This window comes from Salmo salar, chromosome ssa10 (assembly GCF_905237065.1).
Source record: "Salmo salar chromosome ssa10, Ssal_v3.1, whole genome shotgun sequence".
Taxonomy (NCBI): Eukaryota; Metazoa; Chordata; class Actinopteri; order Salmoniformes; family Salmonidae; genus Salmo; species Salmo salar.
This window is the reverse complement of record NC_059451.1, coordinates 14024907-14037861: the sequence shown is the minus strand read 5'-3', so window position 1 is coordinate 14037861 and position 12955 is coordinate 14024907. Positions and strand designations below refer to the sequence as shown.

The window sequence follows — 12955 nt, the reverse complement described above, 5'->3', positions numbered from 1 at the left end:
AGATGAAGACAGATCTTCTCCCCCTGAAGTATCCCTACTGTCATCTTTATTACAAAGGCTGCAGCAGGGGTGCTTGGGAAAAGTCACAAGGCAGAGCCATCTCAGCTTTCTGCTGAGGTCTGGGGTGTGTTGCCCTGCTGTGCGTCTGCGCAATGGGGGACCCGGTGTACTCTCACTGGCCTGATAGATGAGCTACATGAGCCTGAAAGCCATCTTTAAAACATATGGGTGACACTCCTAATCTACACAGTGCAATAGAAAGTGACGGGGAGAATGTTTTGTACAGTAGGTGGGCGAGCTGGAAATTCTAGATCTGGTATCAGTATGGATATCCGACACCGCTACGGTGAATACAGCGGTTCATCGATTTGTTATAGCCAGAGTTGTGTTGCAGCGGGAGGTTGCTTGCTGTGAAGGGGGTTCGTTGTGAAGACTGTTTGAGGGCATAGGAGCTGTGTTCCTTTACGAACGTCATTTACAAAGGGCAGCCATTTTCATTAAATGATCACTTTATTTACAAAAATCTCAAATGACAAATGAAAGCAAAAAGACAGTCATACAGTACAATTAGTTCCCTTGCTGCCAGACATACTCAAAAACCACAGATGACATTATATTTACAGTACACCGTTCTCAGTGCAGATTCTAGATTCTCATAGGTGTATAACAACGATGACTTGAAGCTCTATGGTGGGGGTCATCAACCCACGGGTACTGGAGAGCTACACGGTGTGGCTAATGTTGTGTTGGAACAAAAGCCTGTACTGTAACCCTCCGGGACCTGAGCTTGTGACCACGGGTGAATCTCAAGTCTTTCCTTGTTTCCTTGTATCCTCTATCCTCATCTCCTCAGATTTGATCTTCAAATACATTTTGAGGAGAAGACAAGGAATGAAGGACAAAGAAGCAAGGAGAGACTAAGTCTCGCTTCACAGGCTCTACTGCTGACATTGGGGTACATGTAGACAGGAGAAGTGGACTCGGAATAGTCCGTATGTACTGGTCGGGTGAAAAATAGGATGCCAAAAGAGGGGCATAATTTCAAATGACAGCATTCAGAGGATGGAGGTTGTAGTTGTTTTTCACTTTCACCCTGAAACGACAGAAAAGAGGTTGCATGCAGTATTTTGTGTTGTTGAACTTATATATTTGAATGAGTCAGTGTTCAATTCTCATTAGAATTTTTTTCCCACCTTTATTAAACCAGGTAGGCTAGTTGAGAACAAGTTCTCATTTGCAACTGCGACCTGGCCAAGATAAAGCAAAGCAATTCAACACATACAACAACACAGATGCCTAGCAGACCGTACAGTGTGGGCTCATGTACATATCATTTTGAATGTCATACAGATGTAATAAGAATGTCATGCAGATGTAATAAGAATGTCATGCAGATGTAATAAGAATGTCATGCAGATGTAATAAGTGGACATTCAAAATGTGAAACAACGTATACAAAAGTATGTGGACACCTCTTCAAATTAGTGGAATCGGCTAATTCAGCCACACCCCGTTGCTGACAGGTATATCTAATTGAGCACACAGTCATGAAATCTCAATAGACAAACATTGGCAGTAGAATGACCTTACTGAAGAGCTCAGTGACTTTCACCGTGGCACCGACATAGGATGCCACCTTTTCAACAAATCAGTTCGTCAAATTTCTGCCCTGCTAGAGTTGCCCCGGTCAACTGTAAGTGTTGTTATTGTGAAGTGGAAACGTCTAGGAGCAACCACGGCTCAGCCGTGAAGTGATAGGTTACACAAGCTCACAGAATGGGACTGCCGAGTGCTGAAGCGTGTAAAAAAATAATCTGTCCTCGGTTGCAACACTCACTACAAAGTTCCAAACTGCCTCTGGAAGCAACGTCAGCACAATAACAGTTTGTCGGGAGCTTCATGAAATGGGTTTCATTGGCGGACCAGCCGCACACAAGCCTAAGATCACCATGCGCAATTCCAAGTGTTGGCTGAAGTAGTGTAAAGCTTGCCGCCATTGGACTCTGGAGCAGTGGAAACTCGTTTTCTGGAATTATGAATCACGCTTCACCATCTGGCAGTCTGACTGATGAATCTGGGTTTGGCAGATGCCAGGAGAACGCTACCTGCCGGAATGCATATTGCCAACTGTAAAGTTTGGTGGTGGATGATTAATGGTCTGGGGCTATTTCTCATGGTTCGGGCTAGGCCCCTTAGTTTCAGTGAAGGGAAATATTAACACTACAGAATACAATGACATTCTAGACAATTTTGTTCTTCCAACTTTGTGGCAACAGTTTGGGGAAGGCCCTTTCCTGTTTCAGCAGGACAATGCCCCCGTGCAAAAAGCAAGGTCCATACAGAAATGGTTTGTCGCGATCAGTGTGGAAGATCTTGACTGGCCTGCACAAAGCCCTGACCTCAACCCCATCGAATACCTTTGGGATGAATTGGAATGCTGACTGCGAGCCAACATCAGTGCCCGACCTCACTAATGCTCTTGTGGCTGAATGGAAGCAAGTCCCCGCAGTAATGTTCCAACATCTCGTAGAAAGCCTTCCCAGAAGACTGACTGCCCTGTCGTAGCAGCAAAAGGGGGACCAACTCCATATTAATGCCCATGATTTTAGACGGAGATGTTCGACGAACAAGTGTCCACATACTTTTGGTCATGGAGTGTATGTACACCGTTAGGTGAAAAGACGTGCAAACTGCTATAAAGGGACTCATCTCTCGTGGACAGACTTCATAACATGTAAATGGTAGCTGATGCAGTTACATGACAAGTTTGTTCTGGGTTTCCACAATTACACAGCGAATGACTCACCAAAGCCTGTTGTCTCTAACTAACATGCTACTAGTGTACCCCGGTGCGACGTGTCTAACATGCTGTACTCGTGTACCCACCCTCAGGGTGAGATCTGGGTTCTTCTATAGGTGTCGTTGGTAATGGAGAGGCGTGTGAGTCTGGCACCGTAGTAATCCACTATGTAGTCAGACTTATCCGATGGACCCACTATCTAAAAGGAAGGAACAGAGGAAAGACATCAGGTTACACACGGTGAAAACCTGGGTCCAGCTGATAATAAACTTCTGATTTGGTACTCAGCATTCGCAGCGGAGTGGGACCAGTGAACTTACACACACACACACACACACACACACCTGAGTGTGTAAAGGGCGCAGAAGCTGAGTCCAGCTACAGCTGGGCTACTGGTTAACCCTCTGATAATGAGATTGTGACTAGAGTGTGTTGTATCCAAGTAGATCAACATTGGCGAGGCATTCCAGCCTTTTAAGGGACTTTGGGCAGATAGAGGCTTTCTGAAGTGTTAAATCAGACTGCCAGATTTAGAAACGGGCAGGCCGGTGGCATGACCGATTCAGTTCAGACAGCACCCACAACCGGACTGACAATTTCCATGTCAAGTGTCAACTTCCTCAATCCAAGACTCTCTGCTGTACAAACCAAACACACCTCAGAAGGCTCTACATGGAAATCCAAGACCTTCAATTGCTTGAATCCCAGTCTGATTCTCTTTTTTTTTTAAACACACTGCTCCCGCAATCCACGTCCCATCTATCTATCACCTGTGTCCATCTCTGCTCTACCTAGTTTGAGAGCAAATTGGAAAGTTATCAGACATAATTCATCTGGCGTGGACCTCTCTCTCTAGAAAGACAGAGAGAGAGAGAGACACACAGACAGAGACAGAGACAGAGAGAGAGAGAGAGAGAGAGAGAGAGGTCCCAAACCAACCACGTACAGCTTCCTCCTCTCCCCCAGTTCCAGCCAGACATAATCAATGAATATAAATGATCACATGTCCCAGGTGTTTACTCATTAGTTCTCAAAGATGCATTTGCCCGCTCCGACGTTGCTTTTAGTCGAGGTAGTTAGCCGTTAAAATATGGGGCTTTAGCGTGACGTCTAAATGGGCTCTCCGGGGACGCGGAACTCTTCATCAAAATTGTCACTCTTTAAAAAGGCGGAGAACGAGAGAACCTGGACGCCGCCTATACAGCTAATTGAGAATGTAAGTGTTTTGCTGTGCGCAACAGCCAAAGCCGCTTAAAAGCATTGCTCTCTTAGGGCCTTCAATAAGAAATTAGGAGAACAATAAACAGTGCGCCCGTCGCCTCGCTTAATCAAAGTGGCCGAATGCACGCCAACGCCCCTTTCTAAGGAAATAGCGACTTTATAAAGGCCTGCATCCACAGTAGGATGTAGAGTAGAACTGGATAGGACGAGAAAAAGAGGTAACTAGAAAGAGAAACGGTATACATTTTCTCTATCACGGTTTGTGTTGTCGTCTCAGATGTGACACAGGGAACTGTTATGGTAAAATTCTGGGAAATCGCATTCCTGACGCACAGTTCTAAAATGGCACACCACTACTATTCTATACGGTAAAAACATATTTTTAAGTGTAAGGACACGGGTTTCATTCAACACGGTTAACTATAATGAACAAACCAAACAAATAAGTGTGCTTTTCGTTCTATAATATCCGTCCATGTTGACAATGAGTTAAAGCTAAAGGCTTGCTCTGTCCATGTGGCCCGTGGTCTTATTCACAACCCTAAGTGTATACCGTAGCAAAAGTGTTTGCAACAGAAAGCGGAAAAAAATAGTTACAAAAATTATAATTCAAGTAGTCCCTCCCTGTTTTGGCCGACTTGCTTCCATTTGGTTCCTAGTGAACACGAACCATGTATGGCATCCTGCAAACACTGGTTCCTTAATGGAGATGGTGAAGGTAAAGAGGGGTGAGCTGAGGCCCTAACAGGATGACAAATGGACTGGCCTCTCTTTGTCAGGCTCGGGGGCCATAAATGGGGGGTTAGGGGGTCCTGGGGGACCGAGGAGGAGGGGGGGGATGGGGCTCGAGAAGCCCCTTTGCGAAAACACACCACAGTCTCATTAACCCCCATTCATAGAGAGGTTAGTGTTGAGCAGAGGGCCACACAGACACAGGTGCTCTTCTGAACACACACACACACACACACACACACACACACACACACACACACACACACACACACACACACACACACACACACACACACACACACACACACACACACACACACACACACACACACACACACACACACACACACACACAGCGTCTTCTTGACTGGCTTGGCTATGCTTCTGTTCAGTGTTACGTGGCCTGCTCTGATTAGTGTGTGTGTGTGTGTGTGTGTGTGCGTGACCATTGCGTCAAAGCCCAGACTGTTCTGTAAAGACCAACTTTGCTCCACTCGTTTCATTACCATCACTGTCAGGGTTCAGACACACCAGCGTGCTGAACTATCGGCAGACAAACGCTACATCCCACATCCGGTGCGACGTGTGCGAGCCTTTAGTGGAAGAGAGCCACTGTTTATTCACTGGGGGTGCGCTCAAATGGAGAATCTTCTTTTGAAATCGAAGAAATAGCTTTGTAAATCATACAATTATCATACTGATACCATCACAGTGGTTTCCTAACTTCTCTTTGCAGTGTGATCCCAACGAGCCTTTTAACGCTTCTTGTGACCAACCAATGTAGTCATCTGCTGTGACCCAAAAGGAACCAGCTTCTACCCACAATTAGGGATCACTGACCTAACACGCCCTTGTCACCACCACATTGGATGCATAAACAATTACTTTCAATGTCACTGTGAGAAGACCATGGATTTTCACACACATAACCAACCGATTACTTAGCAGCTCTGTGTTCCACAGCTGTTCCCTGAATGACCCTTACCTGCATTGAGATCAACATGAAATCCGCCAAGCTCCCAATCCCACAGAAGCCCACAGTGCAGAACTTGAGCAGCCCTTAGAGCGAGAAAGAGAGAAGCAGAGAGAGACAGAGAACGAAAGGGAGACACATAGTCAATGTGGGATGAAGCTTAAAGGGGCACACCATGTCTCTTTAAAGTAGGCATAAATAAAATGCTGCCTGGCCCCTAATCATAATTTGCTACCTATTGTGTGAGCAACGCTTCGTTGTTTACATGAAAACTCTCCCATCCAGGCGACTGGGCAACGTTTCAGTTTATCCCCCGTGTTCCGTTCCAACTTTGCCCGTGTGTTGCTGAATGGGAAATTAACTTGCGAGGCGAAGGTGAACGATTTGGAACGCTTTCAGTGCTGGGTGAATATGTGTCCGAGTGTGTTTTTTTTGCTGCCTGCTTTGCTTTCAGAGAGAAATGGTGCTAAGTCAACTTTGTTTCCAAAACAACAGCAGGATTGGGAACAACAGGTCTTTATCGTTGAGAGGGGCAGTGAAGTGGAGTATGAAAGTGTGCAGCCGCAGGTAGTGCTTTAACTGTGCAATGAGAGTGTGAATTGGATGCATGAAAACCCAGAGCAAGGGCGGTCGTTCAACTAGACACATTCTCCTTTCAACATTCAAATGTCACTAGCCTACAACAGTCAAATCACTACACTACACATATCTTAGGGCGGGTGACATCACTGGGCAAAGGCTACTGTTGCTCACTCGCCCCACATCTTTCACACGCACACAGCTAAACGATGAGGATCTTAAATTGCAGGCAAATGATGCAAACGGCAACTCTTGTGATTAAAACACAATTACTCCAAATCATTATTAACAACATTGTACATTTCTCTATGGGGGGGTAGCTTTGTTGATTTTTAAAACGATGGCCATCAGGTGTCTGCTCTACAAAACCACGGCCCATCTTGCCAGCTTAATACGCCACTGTTCCATGGTGATGCCCACGCCAACCGTGCCAACCCACGCGCTGCTAAGTGCAGCCTCTAAAGCTTGCTCATGCCCGTCCACAGTGTGGCTCTGTGATGCCTACGTAACCCATGCTAGCAGGAAAAACAAAAAAGACCCTAAAATGTGGAGAATCTTGGATGTATTTTTACAGCAAATAGGCCTTGCAAATACTTTAATAGAATATCTAATAGATACATAGCACACTAATACTCGTCCTGAACTTTACAGCAGGGCTCTCCAACCCTGTTCCTGGAGAGCTACCATCCTGTAGGTTCACTTCAACCCTAATCTACCACACCTGATTCTAGTAATTATCTGGTTGATAAGCTGAATTAGGTTAGTTACAACTGGGGTTGGAATGAAATCCTACAGGAGGGTAGCTCTCCAGGAACAGGGTTTGGAGAACTCTGCTTTATAGCAATGATAAATCAAAGGCCATACTGTAAACCAGGGGTATTCAAATCTTACCCTACGAGGTCCAGAGCCTGCTGTTTTCTGTTCTATCTGATATTGAATTGCACCCACCTGATGTCCCAGGTCTAAATCAGTCCCTGATTAGAGGGGAACAATGAAAAAAAAACACAGTGGAACTGGCTTCGAGGTCCAGAGTTGAGTTATAGGACTATAGGCCTACCTAAAGCTGGGTATCCCAGGTAGAAGCGATCAGCTCCTAACCACCCCAGGAAGAGGGACAAGGCCACTGCTATTTTGTAGGAGTAACCGCTCCTGCAAAGAAATCCCATTTTAGTTTGAAGCAGTTCACTAACGCTTTACATGTGTAGACATCACATATGATGGGGTATTATTTAGGCTAATCAATAACAAAATACTTTCAGGGTCATATTCACTAGGCATGAAACAGGAAGGTACTATCTGGTGTGTATTCACTTGGAACAAAACGAAAGCAAACAAAACGGGGAGGGACCTACCTGATTTTTCCCAATATACATTTTTTGCTTCGGTGTGCACTAATGAATACACCCGACCATGTCCAATAAGAAAAGTATTTTTTCAGTTTTCCGTTGCAAAACGTTTTTCTATGTTGTGCCCTTATGAGTATTCAACATTTCCACAGTGCCGAATGTCAGGTAATATAGATACATACACATTCCTGCAGGGGATGCTCTGGTTGAAGCCCACTTCCTCTCCACTGAACCGAAATTCTGTCCCGTTGGACAAGCGGCAGCTGACATTCGGAGCAGGTAGGCATTCCACTAAAAAAAAAAGATAAAAAAACAGATAGGCCAAGATGCGTCAGGCTAGGCTAAATCAACACAAAAACACATATGCACACAGGAAAAACATGTGTCGATTTATTGTGAGTTTAGGTACTTACACACAGACACAGGTTCAGAGTGATCATATATTATATAGATTTTTGTATAGATTTTATATACAATGCTTTTGGAAAGTATTCAGACCCCTTGACTTTTTCCACAATTTGTAACGTTACAGCCTCATTCTAAAATGTATTGAATTGGTTTTTTCTCTCATCAATCTACACACAATAACCCAAAATGATGAAGCAAAAACAGGTTTAGACATTTTTTGCTGATTTATAAAAATAAAAAAACTGATATCACATTTACATAAATATTCAGACCCTTTATTTAGTTCTTTGTTGAAGCACCTTTGGCAGCGATTACAGCCTTGAGTCTTCTTGTGTATTACGCTAAGCTTGGCACACCTGTATTTTTGGAGTTTCTCCCATTCTTATCTGTAGATCCTCAAGCTTTGTCAGGTTGGATGGGGGAGAGCATCACTGCACAGCTATTTTCAGGTCTCTCCAGAGATGTTCGATCGGGTTCAAGTCCGGGCTTTGGCTGGGCCACTCAAGGACATTCAGAAACTTGTCCCGAAGCCATTCCTGCATTGTCTTGGCTGTGTGCTTATGGTCGTTGTCCTGTTGGAAGGTGAAACTTCGCCCCAGTCTGAGGTCCTGAGTGCTCTGGAGCAGGTTTTCATCAAGGATCTCTCTGTACTTTGCTCGGTTCATCTTTCCCTCAATCCTGACTAGTCTCTCAGTCCTTGCCGCTGAAAAACATCCCCACAGCATGATGCTGCCACCACCATGCTTCAATGTAGGGATGGTGCCAGGTTTCCTCCAGCTGTGACACTTGGCATTAAGGCCAAAGAGTTCAATCTTGGTTTCATCAGACCAGAGAATCTTGTTTCCCATGGTCTGAGAGTCCTTTAGGTGCCTTTTGGCAAACTCCAAGCGGGCGGTCGTGTGCTTTTTACTGAGGCGTGGCTTCCGTCTACTATAAAGGCCTGATTGGTGGAGTGCTGCAGAGATGGGAGAGCCTTCCAGAAGGACAACCATCTCCACAGAGGAACTCTGGAGCTCTGTCAGAGTGACCATCGGGATCTTGGTCACCTCTCTGACCAAGGCCCTTCTCCCCCGATTTCTCAGTTTGGCCATGATGCCAGCTCTAGGAAGAGTCTTGGTGGTTCCAACCTTCTTGCAATTAAGAATGATGGCGGGCACTGTGTTCTTGGGGACCTTCAATGCTGCAGAAATGTTTTGGTGCCCTTCCCCAGATTTGTGCCTCGACACAATCCTGTCTTGGAGCTCTACGGACAATTCCTTCGACCTCATGGCTTGGTGTTTGCTCTGACATGCACTGTCACCTGTGGTGTGTGCCTTTCCAAATCATGTCCAATCAATTCAATTTACCACAGGTGGACTCCAATCAAGTTGTAGATACAGCTCAAGGATGATCAATGGAAACAGGATCCACCTGAGCTCAATTTCGAGTCTCATAGCAAAGGGTCCGAATAGTCATGAAAATAAGGTATATCTTTTTGTATGTTTTTTTACATTTTTATTAGCAATCATTTCAAAAAACCTGTTATCACTGTCATTATGGGGTACTGTGTGTAGATTGATGAGGGAAAAAAATGAATTTAAGCAATTTTAGAATTAGGCTGGAACGTAACAAAATGTGGAAAAAGTCAATGGGTCTGAATACTTTCCGAATGCACTGTATAGCCTATGTATTTCAGTATGCATTTTGAAAATGAAGGACATATTACAAATTGTGAGTCCTAATCAGCAACCATAACAATTCAGTTTTAATATTTCAACTCTGACTTTATAGGGAGGACCTTGGGTCGCCCAAAGACAATTCATGTTACCCACAAAATACCACATACATTGAAATGCATAACCACTCACCCCAAGCTATCATGTCCTTGCAGTTCGCAGGTTCTTGAGTGGCATCATCTATCCGTGGTTCTTTGCAAAGATACTTGAACAGCATTAAGGCAATGACCAAATATGAACGATCACTCACAGCATATTAAATAATACAACATATAAAACAAGTTGTGCTTGTGTCGTGATGTTCATATGCTGCACCCATTCAGTCAGTCATTATTATCAGCATTCTGAGGAATACTACATTACACAACAATAATGTATAGAGGCAACTAGTTATCTAGCTAGCTTTTAGCCCATGATGTACTCTTAAGGAGCCTACTGTTACTCCGTAAAGTCCAAGGACCATATGTTATTTTCAGAGAGACTGGCTCTGGCAGCCAAAACAGTCAAATACTTCATCTAAACGTGAATCGATTATCAATTGCGATATGGTTCTAGAAACATAAAGCCCTTTACTTTCATATCACATTAAAATAAATCAACAAATGCAAAATGTACACTGTTTTAACCGGCTTTATCACAGTTGCAGCCAACAGTATTTTTCAGTGAAAACACATTTATGGCAGCCTTCTTCCGTTACACACTAGATCATTGCTGCGGGATGTAGATACAATTAAATAATTTAGCCAAATTAGGCACACAAAAAAAAATACACTAAATATTACTCAAGTCTGAACAGACATAAATAAAATAATTCAAAATAGGCTACCACACTAAAGAGCATAATTTAGCTACCGAGATCAATAGCGCCTAAAAACTAGCTATGGATTAAGTTTTATCACAAGCACTTAAAGTCGGGAAGGCTGTAATTTGGGCAGTGCGCTTACAAACTGGTGTAAACCTTCAAAGGTTTTGAACAGGCTATATTTCAGCAATTACCAAGATAGACTAGTGTCTACCATACCCAACAAATGACAGCAATAGGCTAATGATATTTATTTTACAAAAGCCTACTTATAGGCCTAACCTACTAAATACGGAGCACAAAATTAAAGACTGATCAAACTTAATTTAGCCAACGAAAATGTCTCAACAGAATGAAACAAAACACGTTTTCTATATTTAAAGAACTGGTTTAGATTAGTAAATAGGCCTACATTAATAACAATGGCATGCAATAATAACAATGATAAAACTAATGATTATGAATATGAACAAATTAATAAAGTTCCAAAATTGTATCCTACCTGAATAGCAAGTTGCACAGTAGCCTGCATTTGGCAATTTGTGTGGTATAAAAATAAAATTCTGCTCATGTCTTCAATCATGTAAATGACGTAGAACTGCATGAAATGTGTTTATATGGAAATCCTAAAAACGTGTCGGCTCAACTGTATGCCACTACGCACATGTGATTATAGATGCATGCAATGCTTTATTACAGAGGGGATTTTTTCTCTCTCGCTGTAACATGGAGATATGGCCTTGTGGGATCAGAACAGTACACCAACCCTATTAAAGATGTTTATCAATTTAACCTTTTTCTTTTCCCCTGATATTAAAGATCCGCGTACGCTTCTAAAACCGTACCGTAAGCGATGCATGTTAATGTTCAGATCCGAGACCGTTTCACAATTTGATTCGTTAACTATATTGTTTCCCAAAAGTAGACACTATGCAGGCTTATGGCTAGCAGTTAGCCAAGCAAAATCATGTTAACGGATAGAACTAGACAGATAACGTTAGCTAGCAAACCTGAATAAAAACCCTGTCATCATTGTCGTGATTTGCTAAAAATGAAATGTAAAAAGATATTGTCCCAAGCGTAGACTTTTACAGCTATCGACATCATTTCCGAGAACAAGTTGAAAATGGCAATATGTGCAGTAAAAGAAGATGCTCAACGACAGAGTCCGTAAACAAAACAGCCGACTCCTGTGAGACGCCATGTTGAATGTTGACAACACGCCCACACCTCGTCACGTGACATCAAAAGTTTTTAAAGCGACACATCTGAGTACTGTATCGTCCAAGACCCAACTCGTGTGATTTCGTACCAGTAAGACTTGTTTTCATCTTTAAAAGTAGTTGAACTGATAACTTTGAACTTAAGCTATAACAGTCTTACCATTCAAGTGATAAACTCGTTTAGTCTTGTAATATGAAGAAAAAAAAACATGCTAATGCTATGCTAGCAAATAAGTTTATGTATCGCAACAGCTTACGTTATTAGCTAGCTAACAACAAGATAGCACACTATAGTACCACTGACAGTAGCTAGCTGACTCACCGAAGTTGGCTAGCTATCTAACGTTAGCTGAATATTTCGAGAAGCTCTGGTAGCATTTGTTACAAGTTGTTTTATGGGGTTATATTATCACCCGACAAAGGTAAAGCTGTGTTGTTTTAAGAACCTAACTAGTTAACCGTACTTACTCAAACAAAGTTATTTTTTTTAACTTCATGCTTTGGATTAGTTATTCAACTAACGCTACAGCTACGCAAGACCAACAGAAACAGATGATGATGATTCTGTGCACCTGTTCCATGTAAAGCAAAACAGGCGTTACTACGTTAGCTAGCTAACGCTACGTCTCTAAAGTTATTAGGTCTTTACAGTATAACGTTAAACCTTTCTGATTTTGTGGATCAGTTTGGCCAGTACTGTACTTTATTTATCTTTCGCTCGACTTTGCTGCTCTGCTGATTTAAAACACATAATTACTTCCTGCTTCAGGTAAGGTGCGGATTCGGTGATTAACTTCCGCCGTACAGGTAGGGTGTGAAAGAAAATATATCTCTAACTGTTACAAGATAACTTTAAGCTGATGTTGCTTCGTCGTCTTTTGGTTTTAGCTAATATAATAGCCTAACTTTCTCGAGGTTTGTCAACATAATATATTGCCACACAAGCTAGCCTGTGTCTGTCGAAACTTGTTCACTGGCAATGTAGATAACCCATGTTATTGCGTCGCTAACAGAAGGACGATTGTGTATTTGACAAAGGCACATTGACCCACTTTTAGTTGCCACCAAACTAGAGTTTGAATTGAACTATCAGTACCTTTGTATTGTGTACAAGACATGTTGTTTAGGCCTAGACTATTTGATTGACCGAGCTCGA

General features: G+C 42.9%; 2 protein-coding genes across 5 annotated transcripts in view; one reads left to right on the top strand and one right to left on the bottom strand.

Annotated features, from left to right (window-relative positions):
* Window positions 1-491: 491 nt before the first annotated feature.
* Window positions 492-11813, bottom strand: tm2d1 (TM2 domain containing 1). 3 transcript variants are annotated; one of them, XR_001330482.2, is made up of 8 exons: window positions 11647-11813; window positions 9907-9980; window positions 7834-7942; window positions 7363-7454; window positions 5739-5812; window positions 2887-2999; window positions 1194-1247; window positions 492-1093 (listed from the first exon to the last, which is right to left on the bottom strand). XR_001330482.2 is itself a non-coding variant. In XM_014215732.2 (7 exons), the coding sequence occupies exons 1-6, from the start codon at window positions 11778-11780 to the stop codon at window positions 2889-2891; spliced, it is 594 nt and encodes a 197-aa protein (XP_014071207.1). In that variant the 5' UTR covers window positions 11781-11813; the 3' UTR covers window positions 492-1093; window positions 2887-2888.
* Window positions 11805-12955, top strand: part of LOC106613557 (PATJ crumbs cell polarity complex component) — a 154591-nt gene continuing 153440 nt past the window's right edge. For both annotated transcript variants that reach the window (XM_045687362.1, XM_045687361.1), the window contains exon 1: window positions 11805-11890. The gene's annotated coding sequence lies outside the window, so the exon portion shown is untranslated. The remainder of the gene's footprint in view (window positions 11891-12955) is intronic.

What these genes read in the sequence shown, in the direction of transcription:
- tm2d1 (XM_014215732.2), bottom strand. Translation starts at nt 11,780, where the DNA reads ATGGCGTCTCACAGGAGTCGGCTGTTTTGTTTACGGACTCTGTCGTTG. An exon ending in AGCATCCCCTGCAGGAATGT is followed by an intron (nt 7,455 to 7,833) that starts GTATGTATCTAT and finishes ATTTCTTTGCAG; the next exon opens with GAGCGGTTACTCCTACAAAA. An exon ending in CCTGGGATACCCAGCTTTAG is followed by an intron (nt 5,813 to 7,362) that starts GTAGGCCTATAG and finishes TCTCGCTCTAAG; the next exon opens with GGCTGCTCAAGTTCTGCACT.